Source organism: Tamandua tetradactyla, chromosome 13 (genome assembly GCF_023851605.1).
Source record: "Tamandua tetradactyla isolate mTamTet1 chromosome 13, mTamTet1.pri, whole genome shotgun sequence".
Lineage (NCBI taxonomy): Eukaryota > Metazoa > Chordata > Mammalia > Pilosa > Myrmecophagidae > Tamandua > Tamandua tetradactyla.
The window spans coordinates 47,702,478-47,727,241 of record NC_135339.1 but is presented as its reverse complement, the minus strand read 5'-3'; the positions used below and the strand labels follow the sequence as shown (position 1 = coordinate 47,727,241).

Here is a 24,764-nt window from a genome sequence, read left to right as displayed (position 1 = left end):
TATTTCTTTTTCTGAATTGATGCAAATGTTCTAAGAAATGATCATGATGATGAATATACAACTATGTGATGAAAAAAAAAAAAGACTGGGGGGACGAAGGTCTTCAGGTGAACCAAAGTTTTAGTTTTTGTGCTTTCCTCCCTGGGTTTTCTTTTTTTTCCCTTCATCTCTCTCTTCCTTTCTCCCTTCTCTTCTTCTTCCCTTCCTTAAATGAGCTTGGATAAAAATGTAAACTTTATTTGTTTTGGATGAACATGATAAGATATCATTTTAAAAGGATATAGGACAACATTCAGATTTTTTCAATGTTAAACTTTCATTTTGTGTTCTCTCTGATTTACATATTTCATGTTTTTCTGAATATATACACATTGAAGACAATAAATATTTATACAACTAAAATGATGAGGATAAAATTCCATGAAAAATCATTCATTCAGCTGTAGCAGTACAGTTGGCTTGATGGGTCATGCAAAATGTCATATTATTTATGAACAGTAATAGGAGAGCCAACCCACTTCATTGGGAGCACTACAAAAATCTTTTATGAATGGGAATGAAGTGCCAGTCATCTGAAATAATCAATATGATTTATGTGAGAGTTCAACCTATAACGTGAATAAAGAACTAACATTGACAAAGTTAGGCCAGATGAACATTTCAAAACCTGTCTTTCAGATTGTCCTTTGAGATATTACCATGTTTTCCATGAAAAAGAAAATGCAGGTGAAGGTCAAATAAGCTTTGCAAACACTAAAAGGGTTGCCATCAATATGAACTTGACCTTCTGGTACAGTTTCTCTTTTTATTTAATGAAATGAGGGGGGAAATCATTATAATAGAATACTGGCTTTATCTTAATTTTTAAAACAGCTTCAGTTACAGTTTTGCCTTGTTGAATATGCAATACTGTATATAAGATGTTGTACAAATGAATCCTTGAGAAGTCACAACTTAAAGGCACTGATAATGCTTTACTAATGTGAAAAACCTCTTATCTCATTAATTCTTTTGCAAATAAGAGGTTTAGTTACTATGTCAAGAACTTTATTTGTTGTACAAAAGTGGGTAGAGGCAGAGGGAAAGAGGAAAGTGCCTGTCAGAATAAAGTTCTGTTTTTTATTTACTCTTTCCACCCCTCCCCCAATCTCCTCACACCCACATCCACAGCATAATTATCCCATCTATAAAATGAACAGTTTTCAGTCCATGAAGTCATAGGACCTACGAGCCTAAAGAAAAGGTCCCCACTGTTTGAGCACCTCCATGAAGGGTGAGCAGGGGAGGGCTCACTACCTGGGGACACCCCATTCCACTGGTGAGTAACATAAGCTCACCACCTAGGGAAGCAATTCTGCCTCTGAGCAGATGCTTCCCTCTCAATTTTCCAATCTCCATGAGCAGACTCAGAGACCTTTTTTTACCAGGCATGCCCTCATCTCTGCAGAGAATTTAGGTTGATTTAGGAGACTTCAGTACTTTCATGGCACTCTTGTCTGTGATCCTCACAGTCCCATGCAGCACAGCCCTAACTTCTGGCTGAGTGCGCCCTCCTTTACACCACCCTTTAACAGCGGTGAGGCTGGTCCCTTACAGTAGAGTGTAAAGTAGTAGTAGAGTACAGTAGAGTGTACAGTAGAGTGGTCCCTTGCAGCAGGGTGCCCTTTGAGTTATGATTTATTTTTTTCAGAAGCTTATGACTTCTCTTAGCACAAACAATTACTATATAGCAGGGTTTCTCAGCCAAAGCACTACTGAAATTTTGGAGCAGATAATTCTTTTATATATATATATATATATATATATATATATATATACACACACATACATATACACGTTTTATTGTCAAAACTCTACAAACATTCTGTACATGGTGTACAATTAATGGCTCACAATATCATACACATAGTTGTGTATTCATCACAATTGATTATTTTTTTTGAACATTTGCATCTCTTCAGCAAAAGAAAAATGAAAAACTCATACAAACCATACCCGTTACTCCTCCCTCTGATTGACCACTAGTATTTCAATCTACTCAATTTATTTTAACCTTTGTTCCCCCCTATTATTTGTTTATTTCTCATCCATGCAGATAATTATTTACTGTGGGGGCTGGCCTGTATATTATAGGATGGTTGGCAGCGTGCCTGGCCTCTGCCCACTAATGCTAGTAGCGCTCTCTCCTCCCAGGTCATGAAAACTGAAAATATTCAGGCATTGCCAAATGTCCCCTTGGGGTGGGGGTGGAGGCAAATAACCCCTGTGGAGATCTACTGCCATCCACACACAAACAATATGGATGACTCTCACAACCATGACACAGGACCAAAGAAGCCAGATAAAAAAAGTATATATAATGCAAGATTCCTTTAAAAAGTTCAAAATCAGGAAAACTAACCTATGACATTAGATATGAGGGTGGTTACCCTAGGGGAGAGAAGCGGTGACTTGAAGGGGACTCGGAGATTCAGGTAGGACTCTGTTTCTTAAAGTGGATGCTGATATGTTACAAGGGTATGTTCACTTAATGAAAATTCACTGTGCATAAACTTAAGATTTATTTATTTTTTCTGCAGGTTATTATACTTAATTTTTTTTTACTATGGGTCATTACTGCTGCAACATCAGAGAGCATTCGAGGTGAAGCAACTTTGGAGGTGCACAGCACCTGTCTAACAGGACATGAATTCATCCCTCCAGAGAGCCGCCAGGACTCCTTCTGGCCCACCCTGAAGTGCACAGACAGCAGCCCAGTGTGCTCAGTTGATGGATGTAAGCTTGTTTCTGGAGTACATTGTTACCCAGCTGGCAAAGCCAAAAAATCCCTCTCCCAACCCATTTTTAATTCATATTTGCAAGTGGGTCTAGTTCCCAAAGCTGAGAGTAATACAAGGGATCCTTTAGAATGCCAAAGTGATACCGGTGGGAACTTGAGATGTGTATTACAGTAGTGGAGAATGAATTGTGCTGACTTATTACATGCTTATTCTCAGCTGGGATCCCTCCTAACCAGTAATTTGTCTTTGCAGGTGGTAGACCAGGTGTAGTAGAGTTTGTGGCCATAGTTACCTTCATGTAGGCAGTGTTAGGTTAACACAAGGCCCAGGCCTAATAGCTTAACCAATAACCAAGTAATTCACTTTGCACACAACTTAGTCATTCTCTCTTTGCTCCATGCAACTCAAAGCACCAAGAATTACTATTAGCCTTTAAACCTCATCTGTCTATGTGTATATATGTGTGTGTGCACATGTGTGTGCATATTTACATGTGCGCATATGTGTGTATATTTATATATATATTATCCAAATAAGGTAAGTGTCTAAATAAGAGGGAGAGAAACAGGCAGACAATTCTCCATGGATTGATTGCTCATATCTCTGCATGGCTTGTGAGTGAGGTACTAACTGCCATTTAATTCCAGGCTATCTTTTCAAGGATGTTTATATAGTGAACAGTTTTGGAAGACAGACTCTCTCCAAAGCAAGTGGCTGGCATGCTTACTGTCCATGCTTTCCTGAAATACAGACCAGTACTTATGCAAGCATCCATTCACAAGTATGTATGGAGCCACTGTGACAGCGGGAGCAAGGTAAGCTGACACACATGCTGATGCTCATACTGCCTGATGTGCCACGAGTGATCAAGTCCTTTGTCTCTGAACCAAGAGGCTCATGTTTTCTGCCAGCATCCATGAAACTGCCATCGGTTAACTTATTAGTCTGCAAGTAGGGTAAAATCTCAGACTCTTCACAGTTCTTCACTATATATGTGTGTGTGTGTAATTTTATGCTTTTTAAAAGTAAATCTTCTACTCAGCCACTCAGTTCTCTTTGCTGGAGGCAATACTACTATTAGTTTATTTTGTATCCTTCCAGAGATAGTCTATGCCTTTATAAATACATACGTTTCCTTTTTCTTTTCTCTCTCAAGTGTTACTACAGCTATCGTTTTGTGCTATGCCTTTTTTACTTAACAAAATCTCTTGGAGAGCTTTCCGTATTGGTACACATAAAAGATATCTCACTCTTATTTAAGGGTTGTGAAATAGCCCATAAATGTGTAAATCCACCTGACAACATCGGACATGACTCCCAGGGATGAGCCTGGCCCTGGCAACGTGGGAATGGAAAAGTCTTCTGGACCAAAAGGGGGAAGAGGAATGAAACAAAACAAAGTTCCACAATACGGCAAACCCCAAACAACAGTGGTCCTGGGAACCCTGAAGATACCCTGTGCTCTATAAAATTTTACTTATTAGGTTTATTTTTCAGAGACTTAAAATTTCCAAATTGTTTCAATGCCAGAGAAGCTCTGAAACCCAGAGATGCCAGGCTCTCCAAGGAAACAACAGTTTCACCGTATCAGCCCTTTGCCCCTTGATGACAATGCCCCTTTTCAGCTTTGAAGCAGACAGAGTCATTGCTCAGATATCCCTCCTCATTTTGGGCCCTATCTAACACTTTACCAGCTTTATTTGCAGAACTGTCCAAACAATGATGAATCAGTCTTTCCGCAACATGTTACTCCCCCACCAAAAACATCAGTAGTAGCCACTGCCCTATGAGAAAATACAGGGACAGCTTACACCCCCTACCAGCTGGAAGAAGATACAGAAACAGACCTTCACCCTTCTGCCTCCCCTAAAAACTAAAAGGAAAAGGCTGGAATGTTACACAGAGCCCCTTCCTGCATTATGTGATCAACCCCTATCAAATATTCCAAGAAGCTTCCCTCACCCATGATTTCCAGAAAACCCACCAGCCCACCCCAGTCCACAACCTCCTGCCGTCTGGCAGTGTGGTCTTGCGATAAGCTCCCCTTACCCAAAATCCGCCCTCCAGCAGTTGCAACTCTGCATGACCTTGCCAATGAAAATCTGCCAACTCCCAACTTAGCCCCCTGCTTCCAAAACTAACCAATGGATACCTGCCAAGTTTCCGCTCCCAAACTAAACAAAGAAAATCCACTGCCTTGTTTCCCTACTTCCCACCAACCATCCTACATAAGCTATACCCCTTCCCCTGCTTGGTGCTGTCACCATCTTAAACAACAGCCCACCTGCACATAGCCTCACAATAAAACTCCTTTAATAAAAATTTAAGAATAAATAGATATTTTTAAAAATAAAGTTCCAGCGGCTGAGAGATTTCAAATAGAATTGAGAGGTCATTCTGGAGGCTATTCTTATGTGATATATAGACATCCCTTTTCAGTTTTTAGTGTATTGGAGTAGCTAGAGAGAAATACCTGAAAGTGTTGTATTGTATTCTAATAGCCTTGATTCCTGAAGATGGTTGAATAACTATAGTGTATTTAAGGTGTGGCTGTGTGATTGCTAAAATCTTGTGACTGACACTCCATTTATCCAGTATATGGACAGATGAGTAAGAAAAAAAAAAGACAAAAAATTAATAAATAATAGGGGGGATGGCGGGGGTGGGATGTTTTGGGTGTTCTTTTCTACTTTTATTTTCACTTTTATTCTTATTTTTATTTTTATTTTTTGAGTAATGAAAATGTTCAAAAATCTATCATGACGATGAATGCACAGCTATATGATGATACTGTGAACCACTTGATTGTACACTTTGAATGATTATATGGTATGTGAACATATAATGTCTCAATAAAATTGCACTTAAAAATAGCCCATAATATGAATATACTAGAATAACAAAATAGTACATAGTATTACTTAAACAATCCTATTGATTGATATTTAGGTTGTTTCCAACCTTTTGTTATTAAATGCTGCCAAGCATATACTTGCATATACATCATTTTACCCATTTGCAAGATCTCTATAGGAGAAATTCCTAGAATTTGAATTGCTAGCTCCAAGAATAAGTTCATGTTAATTTTAATTGTGGTAGTTATTTCCAAACATTCCCTACAGAAGTTGTACTAATATATATTTCCATTTGAATATATGAGAGCACCTGCTCCCTTATATTCTTGCATTGTAACATCCTGGATAAATTTTACCTATACCAATCTGATAGGTGAGAAAATTAAATCTCATACTTTTAACTTACATTTTTTACAATGAATGAATTCTGCATCTTTCAAATGTTGAAAATCCATTTGTATTTTCTTTTCTCTGAACTTCCATATTATTTCTCCACATTTGATTGCTGATTTTTTAAAAATATTGATTTACAAGAGCTCCACATATTTTGGAAAACAGCTCTAGATCTATGAATTAAAATCTTCCTCCATGTAGTTATCTTTTGACTTTGTTTCACAGTAAAAATATTTTCTGCATATAACTGTAAAAATGCTTTTATATTCAAATGCATTTTTTTCTTTTATAGCATCTGAGTCTGTATCACACTTAGAAAGGTCTTCCCCATTGAGCTCTTAGCACTCAAGAAAAGCACTGTTATAACATTAACTGGATACAAGCTTGAAGAACAAATGTCTCAGAGTCTAAATTCCAGCAATAACACATTAGAATATCAACGTGTCCAGGTTTCAGCAAAGGATAAGATTAAAGCATCAGAAACCATCAATGAGGAGAACCAAACCTGGGACTTTCTAGGCCAAGATTTTAAAAAAATTGTTCTAAACATGCTCAAAGAGCTAAAGGAAAACATGGACAAAAAACTAAAGGAAATCAGGAAAATGACAGATGAACATAAAAGAGTATGAATAGAGAGGTGGAAATTATGAAAGAAACCAAACAGAGCTATAGATCACAGTGACAGAAACTAAAAATTTTCTAGAAGGGTTTGACAGCAGATTGAAGCTGGCAGAAGAATGAAACAGAGGGCTTGAAGATAAGATAATTGGATCATTCACCTGAGAAGCAGAAAGAAGGAAGAATGAAGAAAAGTGAACACAGAGGAACTTGTGGGACACTATCAAGTGCACCAATATATGCATTGTAAAACTCCCAAAGGGCTTTGAAAACTATTGTTTTTTCTTTCTTTGTTTTGTGTATATGTTATATAATACAATAAAAAAGTTAAAAAAAAAACCTCACTGCAAAGGGCAATACTTTTTTTAATAGAAAAACTGTTGAATTATAATTGGGAGCAACTGAAACTCACTGGAATATTGAATAAAACATTAGATATGAAAAAAAAAAAACAACTACCAGAATGAAAAGAAAGAAAGGGGGAGCAAGACTATTCAAAGAAATAATGGCTGAGATTTAATGAAAGTCAAGAAAATATACCTCCAAGATACTCAACAAACTCCAAATAGGATAAACCCAATAGACTCATACCAGGCCACGTTACAATCAAACTGTAGAATGCCAAAGATAAAGAGAGAATTCTGAAAGCCACAAGAGAAACAGCACGTCACATACAAGGGAGTCTTTTGATTAGATTATCTCCATGGAGATGAGGCACATCCAATTGTGGGTATTTGCCTTGGCTTAGAGGGAGATGTGACTCCACCCATTCCAGGTTGGTCTTGATTAGTTTACTAGAATCCTTTAAAAGAAGAAGCATTTTGGAGAGAGTTCCTTTTTAAGAGCAACAGAGCCATAAGAACCACGAGAGCCCATGCAGTCAGAGACTTTTGGAGATGAAGAAGGAATACGCCCCTGGGGAGCTTCATGAAACAAGAAGCCCGGTGAGAAAGTTAGCAGATTGCAGTTGAGAGAGAAATCCTGAATATCATCAGCCTTCTGGAACCAAGTATCTTTCCCTGGATGCCTTAGATTGGACTTTTCTATAGCCGTGCTTTAATTTGGATATTTTCAGTCTTAGAACTGTAAACTAGTAACTTATTAAATTCCCCCTTTTAAAAGCCATACCATTTCTTTTATATTGCATTTCAACAGTTAGCAAACCAGAACAGATGTATACAACCTACACCGTAAACATGCAATCTGTGACCTGCAGAACAGAAAGGTAGAGGGAGAGAGGAGTACAGGAACATAGTTTGCATATATTACTGAAGTTAAGTTGGTATCAAAGCAAACATGATTGTTATATAGACAGAAAGATAAGAAAGATAAAGAAAGAGAGAAAGAAAGGAAATAGAAAGAAAAAAAAGGAAGGAAGAAAAAGACAAACAGCAAATGTGACAAAATGTTAACACTGGTGGATCTGTGTGCCTGGGGTGAGGAGGAGGTATGTCAAAGTTCTCTGTATGGGGTTTGTATTATTTTTGTTAATGTCCTGTAAGTCTGAAAGTCTTTCAAACTAAAAAAAAAATTTTCAAGAGATTATCCATATTTTCTTCCAAAAGTTCTGATTTTATTTTTTATGCTTTAAATCTTTGCTCCATCAAACTGCTTCCTTTCAAAATAATTCTTAAAATATACATTAAAATTGCCTACCTTTATTTACAAGGATAAGCATAGCTAAAAAAAAAAAGATCATTTTCTCAAACTTTGTGATCATATTTTTTTATCTCCACCCATTTGCAGATTCAGACCTATGGTCTTAGATATAGAGTGGTTCAAAGTATATTCTATAGGCATCCACAGAATATAAACCTTATATAATATTGTTATCCTATAAGGAGATAGGGGATAGCATTCCAGCTCCGGCTTGAAAAAAGAATTCTACTTTACAAAATGTTGAAATGTCATTGCCTAGAAAAATGAGGATGGTCCAGGAGGCACAGAGCGCTTTCTCAGCGAGGCATTCACCCAGCAGTTTTCATGCTGCTGCAGCGCAGTTGTGGCAGGAGGGTTGTAAGTAGAATTCCCTCTTGGTTTGTATTCACTCTGCTTAAGAGATGCCAAGCCATTTGCTCTCTGTCACTCTCAGTTCCAAGAAATCCTGACCTGCTGCAAGTGAAATTTATTTTGCATCCTGATAGTTGTACAGAAGGATTACAGGGAAAGGAAAACTTTAATTTCTTTTAGATTTAATAATTACAGGATACTGTTTTCAAGATAGTTGTAACCAAATTCACTTTTAAGTAAGGTAAAGGGAGAAAGACAATAAAAGAGAGCTGCCTTCCTATAGAAACCAACTGTAAATAAGAAAACCTACTGTTAATTTAAGAGTTGCTATTATCTTACTATTTGAGTCATCTAATCTTTTTAAGCCTAAATATTTGCATTAAATATCTGCCTTTTTGTATTATTTACTGTATTAAGAATAAACAATCTCTGTGAAGATAAGTGCTATATAAATAAAATACTGTTAATTTTTAAACTTAGTAAGATAAATAAAGTTGATCAAAATCCATGAGGCGATAAAAGCAGCAAGAAATCTACCGACTTGGGTAGAAAAGGTAGAAAGATTATAATTAATTGGATTAATTAGAGTAATTTTGGATGATAAGTTGGACAGCATTTCTATCCATGAGGTATTTATCTACTTCCACCAGCAATGCTAGAATTATACTGACAACTTACAAAGGAAAGGCAGGCCCACTTGTTTTGGGGTTCTTCCAATGTGGATCCTTCATGCTCAAGTTCATCACGTGTGACAAGGAAATCATTTTAGATTTATTTCCTTTGGAACACACTAAGTTCAACAGTGAGGTCTGGAGACTTCAAGAATCAAGAATCACAAGTCATTTATAAAAATGAGCCACTCTCTTAATTATATTATGGAAATGGGACAAATTTCCAGGGATAAATAGTTACCACAGCCAAGAACAGCTGATTAAAAATGGTCTCCACATTTTTTCCAGAAAGCTGTCTGCTCATTAGGTAATAGTAAAGCAAGACAAGGATGGCAACTTTTAAAATATTCCAGCAGTAACCAAAGGAGGAATGAAGCAATATGATCAAGAAGTCTGCATCCAATAGTAAATGGTTTAATGTGTTTGAAAAAAATTTGTCAAGGGCAAGTAGCATTCTGAAGTAGAGACAATCCGTCTGTTACTAGCTGGTGGCCCGTGGGCATGTCGCAGTGCTCATTTGTATGGTGAAGGCTTGAGGCTAGGCTGCGGTTCTCAGGCAGACTGCCTTCCTCATAGCTTTCAAAGAGCACCATGAGCCCCAAACAGACCGATTCGATCAGATTCTCTGGGGATGGGGGTGTATGCTCCAGCGTTCTGTAAAACTCTGAAGGGCTGAGAACCACCGGAATAGATCATTTCTAAGGTTCCCCCTCCACATCTCAATAAATTATGAGAAACAGTCAGAGGACCAGTGGCTCAAGGAATGACGAATGGAATCTAAGCAGCATAAAATCCAGGCAGATAACCAGGAACTTAAAACACAAGATTATTAGCAGAGAATTAGATTCCTAAATGAACCTTGGCTTCCTTATACATGAACAATAAATATGTTTGATTCAGTTAAAAAAAAAAGGTTCAAGGTACAGAGCAACATGAAAATTATTCCATATTAACCTATGGTGACATTCATAGTTATTGTCTAATTCATTCAAGAAATTCATACACATCAAGTTTCAAAAACTAAAATACTCAGATTTCTTTTTAATAAGAACCACATTTCAAAAAATGTGAAGCAGTAGGCTTAATTCCTCACTGAAAGATATCAAGAGTTCATATGGTATAAGGGAAGAAAATTTATTAGGAAAGACAGTCTTCTTGTTTCTTGAAAGAGACAACACTAAATAATGACACGTGGCACCCATGCTGTGGCTGAGAGGACATCTGAGATTGATTCCTAAAGGGGGTTCATTTGTATGGAGCCCTGAAAAACAAAACAAAATACAACCCCTCCCTCAAGTGACTTGCTATCTTGAAATTTAGACAAGAAGGCAGGCGTTCTCAAACTGAGGACCTTAGATATTGCCACAGATTCATTGTCTGTGAATCCCCTGGAACTGTATGTAAAGATTGTGTGTGTGTGCATGTGTGTGCATGGTGCAAACCTGAAGACATTTTTCTGGGAAAGGATCTATAGCAGGCATTTATATTTTTTGAGCCAAGAACTCCTTTGGCTGCCTGAGCACACTGTTCTCAGGAAAACATCTTTCAATGCATGAAATAAAGCAAAAAATTCCAAAGGAACAAAAGGATTACAGTTATCAGATTTTTTTTAAAGTATGGTATATTAATAAATATACTTTACAATTAACACATTAAATGATGAGATCTAGCTGTGGGTATAATGACTACTGTAATTTTGTTGTAACAGGGTGCAGATATTTTGAGATATCTACAACTATGTAATGTGATATGAAAATATCTGCCATTTCTATTAGTGACATAGACAGAGGGACTGCTCATACAAATTGCCTATATTCATAATTGAAGAAAGTGCTAAACTTTTGTTATGGGTTATAAAAAATACCTTCCCCATCAAGGGTTCATAGTAGTCCTCAATTCTCTGGACTCCAGATGAAGAAGCTCTGATGTGTGGCTTTATCAGCCTTGAAGGGCTTCATTTACAAATCACTAGAAAGGGTAGAACAACAGACCCCAAAGCCCTCAGTGAGTATTTCATGGGCCAGTTTAGGTAAAGCCCTGGACAGACCAGAATTAATAAACAGGGGGAAGGCAAAGGGCTTTCTGAGCTGGGGCAGAAATTCAAATGCATCTGATCTTAATTTTATATTTTTATTAATGTTCTACATAATTCCTGAAAATGTATGGTTATTTACAAGATGAATAAGATAAAGCAAAAGCTCATGATTCAGAAGCGGGATAAGAAAATAAAAGCAACATGGTGGCAAAAAGAAAAAAATATGTAAGGGCACCAATCATGAAGCTGCTGCAAAAAATGAAAGTGAGCCACAAATTCACTTCTGCGCTTTCTGGAAGGCAACTTCAAGGGGAAAACCTGAACAGTCAAAATTCACAATTTCCAAAGAAAAATAAAAATAGAACACTTCCTGGTACTAAGACCAGACCAAAATTTCTTTCATGGATTTTTGTAAAAGAATGTTGTAATGGGCAATGCTTACAGAAGACACAAGTTCCATAGAACTTACAAAAAAAAAAAATGTTTTAAAAAAGCATAGCCAAGGCATGACACCGAATACAATTCAATGGGGGCTTAAGAGGTAGAACCAGATACTCAGCTCTGAGTTCAGATGCATCAAGGGGCATACCAACAGAATAGTGGCCCAGGAAAGTCAGAATTGGACGGTGCCCCCGCTCCCCCACCCCACTGCCAACAGCAGGGGTGCAAATTTTCTTAAGGTGTCACATGGTAAATATTTTAACCCTTGCAGGCCATACATCACCAGTGTAAATTCTTGTCTCTGCCGTCAAAGTAGCCATTGGCAATATGTAAACTTTATTTATAGACATTCTGATTTGAATTTCATATAATTTTCACATCATGAAATATGATTTTCCTTTGAGTTTTCCCCCTCCATTAAAAAATATAAAAATCATTCTCAGTTTACAGGCAGTACCCAAACAGGTAGTGGGCTGGATTTGACCGATCAGCTATACTTGTCAATCCCTTATCTACAGGATCAAGTTTCACCCTTGATTCTTGTATCCTTTTTCCTCAAGCCTCTGTCTATTTGGGCTTTCTTAGAAATAACTATTTCTTAATTTTTCACTCAACTGTAAACAAAATCAATCAGGATGGTATCAGATAGACATGGCCTCAGAATTTTTATTTTCCATGGAAATAAGAGGGTAATGCAGGAAAAATAAGCAGCAAAGAAATGATTTAGTCCTCAGTCTCCATTAAAATAAACATAGACACACACACACACACACACACACACACAAAGGTGGGGTAGAAAAACTTGAATGTACAACTTTCTCTATTTCAGGGATCATGTTTTAGGTTTTTAGAAGCATAGCAAAAAACATGTATTGTTAGCTGAATTTCTTATTTGACATGTTGTAGCACTTACAGCAACAGATCTCCCACTGAAAATGAGGCCATATCATGTTTCAGAGCACACAAGTGACTTGGTACAGTTCCAATAAGAAACCCGTCTGTCCAAATATCACTCAGATGTACCTGAGCATTTGTTCTCAGAGATAAAATAAAGTATTAGACTATTGACCTTGGCAAACTTGGGTTGTCTACTATTATATTGATTCTCAAGAAAACCCCAGCCAATTTACCACATTTCTTTATTTCAGTGTCCTCATTTATAATTTATAAGACTCATAACTACCCATTCTGGAGAGCAGTTAGGATGATCAATAAGAATTTATGAATAAGCTTTGGTGAACATGATGAAAGAAAAGCACTATGGTTTTCCAGAGGAGCCCACTAAAATGCAGGGAGGTGGTGACTACTCTCATGGAAATACAATGTACATCAAATAAAGTCTCCTGAAATATGTAATCACATTCAGAAGATGCTCAAAACCACACAATCAAGCTTTCAGCGCATGTCTCAGCCCCCTTTCTATTCCTAGCCCTGTAAGTTTCCCACTGTAGGCTGGGTTTGTTACCCCTGCATATTTTCTTAATACCCTTTTGCAACTGGCTCTGGTAATGAGGTTGTGTATATGACACAGGCTCCTTGAACCATGAAAGATTAAAATTCTGTGCTGAGCTGTGGAAATGCCAATGAAACCTCTAGCACATCCAGAGAACAGGCCCATGGCTTGTGCGGCTTTGGGAACTTGTAACTTATGAATGCTTGACTGTGCAGTACTCGCATAATGAACAAGGCAAGGTCTAGAGTTACATGTTAGTCACTGCAATTATTTCTAAGGACACTCATTCTTGAGTGTATGCATTCACCGGCTAGAACACTGAAGCTTTGTATTATTAAGGTGAAATGCTGGATTCAATTCCAAAGACTCCTGTTCCTAAAACTGGCTGCAGAGCCCCATCAAAACTAATATTTACTGCCTTTTAATGCCATTTGCTAAAATCTGCATTTTGTAAAGATGATAGAACATTCTGAAAAGCCACTGGAGAAAATTATTTTCAAAGTAACCATCTCACTTTTTAGTTTTTTCGCTGCATGCACAAAAACAAAATCAAAATGTGTGCTTAAATAATCAGAATAGTCGTCTTTATCCTCACAGTCTTCCCACCCATTACTTAACCTAGGGAAAAAAGAAAAATTGAAAACATGGCATACATACTGTGGAGGTGTAGCCAATTCCAGCTCTGCCACTGTTGGTTGTGTATCCTACAGCATTTACTTAAACGTGACTTGGAATTAACTAGAAAATGGGGTAACAACACCAACTACTTTATAGGTTCTTGTGATGAGAATAGTGTATGATGAATCCTTGATATAGCCTGACCTCTACTAGGCGTTTGATAATGTCTGCTTCCTTCCCTTATTTGGGAACAGTTGTATTCACAAGTTGCTTTCCTAGACCCAGAGGGAGGTTATAATGTCAACATAGGGCAATGTTTAAAAGGTGTTTCAAATCACAGCTCAACAGTGAAAAGAAAATGGAAGAAACCTAGCATTTATGATAACCCAGATTTTTCCATTCACCAAATGTAGCTAACTGTGCAGAGACAACATATCCTCTTGACAGAATTTTGAATCCAAGGTGCCTCGTACTTTGAAGACACGAGGTCTATGACTGAAATTCTGTGTAGTCACCACTATTCTCATCATAAGTCCAGTAAAGGACTTCAGTTTCACCCCAGCAATTATAGCAACCAGTGGCATCTGCCCTCATATACAATGGCCTTTTCAGAATCCAGACCGTCCTAGTACCTAATTACAAACACTTTGGCCCAAGATTGCTGAAAAGGCTAGGGATCCCTGACCATGACAGAATAAGACAACTCCTTTATCTCTCTTCTAAACATTATGAGAGGTGCTTTCTTCTACAGCTCACAATTTCTAGGCACACCTCATTTATTCCCAAAGAAAGAGAAGCACTGCTTGGCTGCCACCATACCTAAATCTAAACCTCCAGTTGGGTGGAATTTTTATTGTGTGAAAAATGCATTGGTGGCCTAGATTCCTTTTATCATCTACGAATCATAGTTACAACTTGGCTGGAGTATTAGTAGCTTCAGTGGAAACAAATTATTCTGTTCATGTTTGTGGAATACTGACATAGCAGTAAGGCTAAGCAATAAAAACCATTACTCATACTTGTTGAATCTGAGAATGAAAAAAATTAATTTGTTAACTTTCATTATTGTCACCATAAGGGGGAAAATGTGTGTGACAGTGAGGGTAACATGCAATTGCTGATTCATGACATTTATTCTTTTAAAAAAGAATGCTGGGCAACATTGTGAATATAATTAACAGCACAGAATTATATAGTTGAATGCAGTTAACTGGTTAAAAAGGGGAAATTTCAGGTTGTATACGTCAAAATAAAAATTAAAAGTAGGGCAGACCACAGTGGCTCAGCAGGCAGAGTTCGATTCCTGGTGCCATGAAAAAAATAAAAATAAAAATAAAAACATAGGACCGTACAAAACAAGCAAATGTACCACACTAATACAAGGTGTTAGTAATGGGGGTTGGGTATATGGGAAGTGTATTTTCTGCATGATTTTTCTGTAAGTCTACCACTTCTCTAATTAAAAAAAAAAAAAAAAAAAGAGCACACTGGGGAATGTCACTAAGTACAATTCATTATTATTATCCTGAGATATTAGCAGCAGAAAGCTGCCAAAATATTTTACAAATGGAGTGGTTATACGTTACTAGTTATCTAATCTAGCTGTGTTTACTACTTACTTGGCATTAAGTATTATTTCTTCTATGAAATAAACAACATAACAAGATTTTCGCTTCTCCTGTGGGTAACTCTCCTAAGACTTGCTTCAGCTAAATGAGTTCCCTCTGACTATTTGTCCACAAACGTGCTACAGGGGATGGTGTGGACTAATGAGTTAATGTACAGGAAACACAGAACACGGGGCCTGTTGCATAATAAGTGCCCAGTGAGTGCTGATGATAAACAGATCACAATCGAGTAGGAATTTTCTATCAAAACATGCTCAGAAAAGTGAAACTCCTAATAAACACAAATTTCACAGTGAGAATTTAAAAGCCCAAGTTTCATTCGATTCCTTATTATTCGTATGGTTAGTTTAAACAGTAGATGCAAAAATATATATATTTTATTTCTTAATGACAACTGAAAACATTGTCATATCAGTGACCCACAGGCCCAAGTGCTGTAATTACTCATATAATTGAGGAAAAGATTCTCTTTTTGGACTTAGCAATTTAGGTAGATTTACTGGGCAGAACCACTCAACTACTGAAACCGACCTCATGGTAGGTACTTCATAAACGTATGAAGGGCTGGATTAGGACGGATTTAGAGATAGCACTGGAAATTCCGAGACCTACATGAACTGAGGCTTTAGCATGCAACTGAACTTAGTCCAATTTTGACCTAATGCAGTTTTATCTGTACCACACTACGTCATCAGTGGCATCCCACTTTTTGATAAAATGATTAAGCTATTTGAGAAGGTTTAAGGGAGACTGAGCAAGGTTGGGGGAGTGGATTTAATTTTCTAAAGAGGAATAGGCCAGCCAATCAAAAATATTTAAAATGGTAAAGTTACATGTTTCAAAGACTTCTCTTTGGTTTGTATTTGGTCTCCAGAACGTGGGACCCAAGAGCTAAAGCTAAGCCAAGGTATGATCCTATCTCACTGATGACAACTGAAGGGAGGGTCTTTGTTTTTGTTTTTTGTGTGTTGTATGGCAGGGTCACATTTCATTATTTTTCCATGTGGGTATCCAGTTATTGCAGCACCATTTGCTGAATTTTTGCTTTGTTTGTTTGGTCTTTGTTTGTTTTGCTTGCTTGGGAAGCGCATGGACAGGGAATTGAACCCGGGTCTCCCACATGGCAGGCAAGAATTCCACCACTGGGAACTACCCTTGAACCCCTGGAGTGCGTATTTGTGGGTAATATTTCTGGTAAATAAAAGAAGAAACAAACTAGTAGAAAATGGGTAAGGCTGCTTTCAAAGGTCTGTGATAAGAGAAAAGTGCTGCACGCGCAGTTAGGAGACCAGGCTCCACCTTGGTTCACTATCATCAACCAGGTCAGAAAGACGGCGCATGGCCTTAGGCACACCAACTATAGTATCAGGACTTGAACAAGACAAGCTCTTAATTTTCCTCCCAGTAGTAAAATGTTAGGATTCTTTTATATTTTCTATGTAGGAGCAGCCAGGGTAAAAAGTAAATAATTTAAAAATTCAATTTAGTAAGTAAAAGAATTGTTAAAAAATGTAAGAAAAATCAGTTGGGAATTTTACTGCTTTTGGCCCAAAGCCACCACAAAACCTACAGGGCAAAAGGCTGATAGAATAAACAGGTGGTGATTAAGGTGTTTCAAGTGGAAAAAGTAAATGTTGTACAAGTGGCCACAGAGTGGATGAGTCCACGGACATGAAATGTCCAGAGGAGGCCAATCCACAAGGACAGAAGTAGATTTGTGGTGGTCTGGGGCTGGGGAGAGGGAAGAGGGTTTCTTTTTGGGAAAATGGCGATAAAAATGTTCTAAAAGTGTTTGTGGTGACGGTTGCACAACCTTGTAAATGTAATAAAACCACTGAATTACACACATTAAAAAAAAAGAAGCAAATGTTACATTTAAAATAGACTCAAATGCAGAGTTAGAATGAACTAAAATCATAATTAAAGAACAGAAGGCTTTGGTAGCTCTTGTAATTATAATAAGCACAGTTGCTGGTTTGGCCATTCAATAAATATTGGTTGATTGAATGAAATGAACAAATACCTAATTAAGGATTTTGACATGAACTAAAAAGAAAAAATATTTTAGGGACTTTAAGAAAAACAAAATAATATACAATGGAAGCACCAACGAAAGACCAAAAGTTAATTTGGGTTTTTAACACTAGAAAAAAAATGAGATAAACAATCACTAATGTCTTGAATTGTGATTCTGCAGGAAATTGTAAAGAAATGAATTATCCATATATAAACAATGATTGGGGAAGGATGTAGATGAATGAGGCACATGGGAATAAAATTTTAGACTTTATTGTAGGTGGTTTAAGTTGATAAGTCTGCAAATGATTTTACAAGCCCATACCAGGCATACATAAATAAATGGATAAATGAATGGATGAACAGTATTATTAGAATGGATGCAACATTGGATGTAATAATTCTAATGTGTCTAATAGAATTATTAGAATGATTGGATAAAAATCAATATTTTTCATAATGAAATATGTTAGAGCAAAGTTTAACCAGATATTTAAAACAGAAATCAACCTAGCATAGAAATGATAATCTTTCACGATGCACTTTTGATATAATATATTTATGTAACTGGATAGAAACGCTTTACAAAAGGTCACAGGTTATATACTTGTACTATCAAAAGTTATTATTTGGTAAGAGAAAGATTGAGCTTGCCTTGGATATGATGCAATGATGTTCCCATAACACCACTTACAGAAAAATCAACTTCATGAATAAATTTGCAATGCAGAAAGAGTTGCTGATAAGATTTTAAAGGAAGTAACAGCAACAAACTGACGGAAAGCCATTTTACACTCAGAGGCAAGTTATACTTCACGTTTTAATGCAGTGGCTCTTTTGCAGAGAGAAAAAACATTTTCATGTGTGCACCAATTTATTCTAAATTGATCAAAAATATATTTGGGGATCAAAAAGGCAGGAAAAGAGAAACAAGGGAACCAAATTTATATCAAAGCCAATGTTTATGGGTCAACTGACAAACCTTACTGAAAAGCTTTATTTAATCTTTATTAGAAGAAAAGCAAAAAAGAGCATAGACTTGTATGAGTCTGCAAAAAGGGAATGGGTCCCACCCTAGTGGTGGGATCTAAAAGCAGAGGTGTGCTTCAGGTCTCAGATACAGCCTCTACTGGGGAGGAGGCATGGGTGGACTTTAGCAGCCTCCAGAGCTCCTCAAAGTCCTGGTATGGCCACAGTGGAGCAAGAGTCTAGTTCTCACCCTCCCGTGAGTAACAGGGAAGTGCCAAAGAGCTAAACCAGCCTCACAGCTGTCCCCACAGCTGGAGTTGCGCTGGAGCAGTACAATGTTCTCAGGGTACCCAGGAGAAAATGGGAGAAGCAAAGAGAGTTACTGAAATGGAAGGGGACTCTCAGAGCACACTAGAACTGTACCAACACTAAGGATCAGACAGGCCAACACCATCTCATACAGCAACTGTTAAAAAAGTTGAAAAAGTGAACAGATTTTGACTAGAAATATAAATGAAGCTGATCTGAATAGGACTAAGGTAAATCAGAATAAAAGATAAAAGATGACATGGTCTATATATTAAAACTTCAACTTCTGTGTGAGAACAAAGGAAGAGATGTTTATTTGACACAAAATTTATATTTTGGGTTACACATTACCTAATTTAACTTGTATGGGCAGTTTATCTGAACACCATAATTACATGGAATCTTGAATAGGAAATGAGGTCTTGTTGGTTTGTACAGGTTAGTGTGATGCCCTGATACATCCCAGAGTAATTTGGTCAGAGAATAAAAAGGTATTTGCAATGTCCTCTTGGGGAACTGGGCAGAAAGGAGGAAACATTACACTTCCCTGTCTGGGGAATTCCTGATATTCTCATAAGCAGTGGGGAGAACCAATTCAATAGACTGAGCCTTTGATCTTGGAGCTCCCCCCTAAGAAACTTATTCCTGCAAAAGAAAAGAAAAGCCTATTTATAATTTTGCCTAAGAGTCACTCCCCAGAGAACCTCTTTTGTTTCTCAAATGTGGCCTCTTTAAGCCACAGTTCACAGATGAACTCATTGGACTCCCCCACGATGAGGTGCTTATGGTTTGCTTAGGGGATAATTGGGCCTTGTTTGAACACAGAACCTTCAGGGAATGTTATCTCCCTGGCAATGTGGGACATGACTCAGGGAATGAGCTGGGACCGGCATCATGGGATTGAGAAAACCTTCTTGACCAAAAGGGGGAAGAGAGAAATGGGACAAAATAAAGTTCCAAAGGGCTAGATTCTAACATTAAAGGTAAACCAGAATAAACCTACAGCCAGGACAGTTCCCTCAGCATGGAAAGTGTTGGTAAGCGGGGAAGACGGTCCCTGAAAAGTTGTATTCACAAGTCTGACCTTGTGTGGAAAAGTGCAATCAAAATTCACATTCAAAACGCCTTTAGCCATGAATTTTGGTTAAAGTGCTTCCAGACTGGTAGTGCCACAGGCATCCGGTTAAAACAAAAGCAAATCCTCTCTGAAAAAAGGCCATTCATCCTAGACCTCCAAGTATCCCTATGTCAGCAGTAATGACAAATATCCAGTCGAAGCACGTAAGAATAAATAGTTAAGAGGGGAGAGGGGGGATCGAATACAAATAAATATCTTAAAAGCAAATTTACCCCCAATGAATTCTGAGGCCATTTATTCATTCATTTATTCAACAAACATTTACTGAGCACCTACTCCGTGCCAGACTTTGTGTCAGGTGCTGGGCGTAAAGCCATTTCAGCTGTCATATGCACAAATCACATGAGGGGGTGAAAAGTCAATTGAGCTATCATTATAGTTATGTTTATTTACCCTTTTCTAAAACCTCCAAACATAATAACTAACAAGTACTCATTACTATTCAGTGATGGATTTTTAAATAAACAATGATCTCCTAGGACTGAAATTGACATCATTAATTCCTTTCCTAGGCTCTCATTCCCTGAAGGTTCTATGTTCAAGCTAAGCCTAATTATCCCCTGAGCAAGTCATAGAGCCATGTTCATTAACATAAAAGTGATGAAACATAAGGATAACTATCTTAGAGACACAAAACCCACAGTTAACTACATTTATCTTTTTTTTAGTGTGGGCAGGCACTGGGAATCGAACCCAGGTCTCCAGCATGGCAGGCGAGAATTCTGCCACTGAGCCACTGTTGCACTGCCCTGCATTAATCTTTAACTGTACTAAAGTTCTAAAAACGATCTGATAAATGGTGACTATGAAATAATAGCATGAATCGGACAACATTCATTGTAAGGTAGATCTGGAAACAGCTGAAGGTACAGGAGAGATGTTACTGCATCATTTATTTAGACAAAGATTGCTTTTCTTGGTCATCAAAGTAGCTAGCAAAACTTCTGGTGTGTCTACACCAATGATCAACCTTGGATTTCTATCCAGCTTTTCCCAATAAGTATACAAATTGTCACCCTTATGCCTAGACATCTGTTTGCCTTTATTAAATATTCCAGTGGTGGTGGTTTACTAAGTCTTCAGAACTACCTGGCTTCTGCTTTCTTCTTCTAACTTCCCAAACCACTACAGTGTGGTAAATTAACATTAATAATAGCAATAATAATAGCAATTGTATATGGGTACTCACTCTGGCACTGGGCAGGAAGGACACTTTTCAGTTGTTATTTTATTTATTCCTCACAACAATTGTAAGAGGTAAGTAATTATTACCCCCATTTTACAGAGGAGGAAACTACAGGCCGAAGAGGTTACCCCTAGAGGAGCAAAAGCATGAGCTTTGGTGTTGGCTGTAAATCCAGCCTTTCTCCTAGCATTTCTCATCCTCTGGAGATGAGGTTCGGTTTCCTGAGAGGAGGGCTGTTGTGGACATGAATTATAGCTTGATCCAGTGCCTCGCCAATATTACGTGCTTGTTATTCTTTCCTCTAATGGTTACTCACCTACAAATTCATGTCTTGCCTTAGGTAGTGTCTTTAAATAGTTTTAAAAGTAGATATTTCCAGGAAAATAATGCAAATTTGCATGAATTTTGAAAACAATAAAAAGGTAGGTAATTCCTTACATTTATGGAGAATAATTTAAAGTTTTCAACACCACTTGACTCCTCTGCGACCATTGGCTTACTTAATTCTTTGGGAAGTGTTTTAATATCTCAACTGACTTTTTTAGACGGGATGTTTCCAGGACATAATAACATTGTCTGTGGGCTCTGAAAAATGTTAACCCAGGAAATGATGCAAGAGGAAAATAAGCAGGCCTGTGCCTTCTTTTCTTCCTTGTCCGCTGGAGGCAGTCTACCTCTTTCCTTCTCCTGGGTTTCTGTGTGCGTGCGTGCGTGCGTGTGTGTGCGTGTGTGTGTGTGTGTGTGTGTGTGTGTGTGTCCAGCTGTCTGTGTGATGAAGAGGCAGGGCTAAGGGTGGGAGGGAGGGATATGACAGGTAGCTGTTTCTTTGCTTTCCACAGTAAGAATGTGTACCACAGAAAACACGCTAACATGCTACCTTCTTTTATAAAAGAACATTTCGTTTTTCTCTAAGGCTTGTGAGAAAATCATCCTTCACTATCCAAACTATTTATTCTTCCTAGAGTGGTCTGAACTGAAAAGGCTATATTCATCCAGAAGTTGTGGGAAAATGTCTGGGAAAGATGCATCCAACACAATATACGATCCAGCACACAGTAGGGCTTCGATAAATATTTGAAGTTATTGCAGTGGCTCCTGTGAATTGGCTGTTCTCTGTTGACAATGCAGAAGATAATGTAATGATTTCTGTCAGTCTCTAAAAACATCGGCTCAGCTTCCCTCTGTGGTTAGCTTCCTAGGCCAGCAAGACTTCTTTCTCAGATAAATGATTTGTTTAGGGGTCATACGTGTTTTGTTTCAGCCAGAAAGTTTCCAAAGAGACATTTTGAGCCAACATCTAAACTTAGGAGATTCTGTATACATCTGTAGCTGGTTTGCTTTACCCTATAATACCTACCTGGACCTTCTGGGAACTTGAGCTGGTGCTCAGGTATAATTCTGTTGACTAAATAAAAATTCAGAAGTCCTGTTAGCTTTTTCAGGTGTTAATTTAAACTACACAGAACCTTTCATTCTATAGTCTCGGCTAACATATCTGCTTCATAATACATTCACTCATACACACACACACTCAAAACAAAAAACAGAAGGTTGAAGATGTGTGAGTCCAGAGACCAAACCCTCTGGCCTTCATATTTCTCAGTCTCTAACTGAGCAGAGTCCCTGTGATCAGTTTGTAAAGCACCTATTCTCAAACCTTCCACTTTGCAGGCTCTTGTTAACCAGAGGCCTGAAAAAGACAAACATCCCTTCCTTATTAAATCTTGACAAAGCCCCCATCAGAACTAGGGAAGGAATTTTTGATTCAGAACAGGGAGGTGAGAATTAAAACCCCACTGATATAAAAAGCTGCTAAATGTCACAGCCACTTGGCGTCATTTAAAAGACACCATTTTGGATTTTACACAAACTAATCAAATGACATAGGAATAAAACATAAGTGGCTTTCACTTAAAAAGAGATGATAAAACTGAGAGTCTCCCCACTTTAATGTCACCCTTATAGAAGTCATGTGGACCTGGACCATTCTCCCTTCCCAAATTGATGCCACCTTCCTCCTGACCCTCCCGCTGGTCCAGCGCGCTTCCCTGGGGCCACCAAGCCCCCACCCCTTTCCCTTGAGGCTCAAGCCAAGGCTCCCGACCCTGCAGGGCCCTCCACTCTCCCACTCTGTTTCTTGGTTTCTTCACCGCTTCCCTGTCCCACCACAAATACACCTCAAAGATATTTCGGCAATAAGTATTAAATAATCCCAGTAACAAACTTTTTTTTTTGAGCATAATTATGTGCCAAATACAATTCTAACTATTTGAGAGAGGTCAGTCCATTCAATAACCCCACGGCCATCTGAGGCTTGCAGCTGTGGTTAAAGATGAGCGTTCAGCAGCCAACGTGGCTTGCTGGGATCTTACCAAAATTTGATGACCGGACCCGGGGTGGCCCAAAGCCGTCTATAAGGCTCTATGATCACTGCCGCCATTCTTTAAGGATGCAAAATTTATAGAAAGCTCGTGTAGCTAAATGGGAAAGGAACTTCTTTCTGACATGCCCTTAGAGTTCCCATACGGGGATGGCTCGGATTAATTCGGGGCGAGCCTCCATCAGCAGTCTCCTCACTTTGCCTTTCCGCGCCGAGGAGCCCAATGCTAGCTGGCTGAATCAAGCTGGAGGGTTAAATCCTGCCAGAGTAAAAATGCAGTTTCCTCCAGTAAGCCTAGATAATTGCAGTTTCCTCTATAAAAGCCTGTCGTTGAAGTCCACTGCGAGAAGGTTTCGTGGACAAAACCCCAATGACTGGCTGCTGACGCGCCCTCAGCGACCAGACCTGGCAGAAGCCGAGACAGCCCAGCCCACCACCCGCTCGGCTCGCGCTGAGATCCTACCAAGGAAAAGGCGGGTGGGCAGGCTCTGGGGAGGAAAGGAAATTTCCTATCTCTGGCCCTTCCTCTCGATTGGGACCCACTCTGCCAGCTCGGGAGGTCTGTCTCTCCCGGGCACGACGACCCCAGGAGCGAAGGCGGGGAGGAGGGACCCCGGGGGAGGGCTGCCGCGGGGAACCCCGACTGAGCCGAGCCTCCGGCACTCCCCTCCTCTCCGCGCGGCTGCTCGCCTTCCCGGGGGCGGTGGGACCCAAGTGCCCTGGGGAGGAAGGGCAGGGTGTCAGCGCCGCATAGATGGAGGGGAGGGGGGAAGGCAGGCGACTGGAAGCCTACCGTCTTCTGCTTCTTGATCCCCGACATGCTGGCTAGCAGCGGCGGTGCCCGCGTGCTGGGACTCGGAGCAGGGACCGAAGGACGCACGGACGGCGGCGGCGGCGGCGGCAGTGGCTGCCTTGGAGTCGGAGGAAGGAGGTATAAAAAAGGCTCCGCAGACACGTCGCACTTCCCTAGACCAGCCCCCTCCTTCCACTCCTCCTTCCGCCTCACTCCTCTCCGCCCGGTCGGCTCAGCCAGCAGCGCCCAGCCGCGGGAGCCCAGCAGCCGTCTGGGCGGGGTCCTCGGCCCGGTGCCCGGCGGCCCGCCTCGCGGGGGGGCGATCCTCCACCCTGGGTGGGAGGCAGGACCCTGCAACAGGAGGTGCAGACCCGCACGCCGGAGCGAAGCCGGGGTCAAGTTCGTTCTCGCCCCCTACCTCCCCACCCCCAGCGAGTCCCTGAGCGTCCCCCAGTCCCCACGGCCGCGCCT

General features: G+C 39.3%; 1 protein-coding gene across 2 annotated transcripts in view; it reads right to left on the bottom strand.

The window, feature by feature from the left end:
- PAPSS2 (3'-phosphoadenosine 5'-phosphosulfate synthase 2) overlaps positions 1-24,544 on the bottom strand; it is a 126,866-nt gene extending 102,322 nt beyond the window's left edge. For both annotated transcript variants that reach the window (XM_077125329.1, XM_077125330.1), the window contains exon 1: positions 24,294-24,544. In XM_077125329.1, the coding sequence (XP_076981444.1) occupies positions 24,294-24,320 (27 nt within the window). In that variant the 5' untranslated portion in view covers positions 24,321-24,544. The remainder of the gene's footprint in view (positions 1-24,293) is intronic.
- Positions 24,545-24,764: the final 220 nt, after the last annotated feature.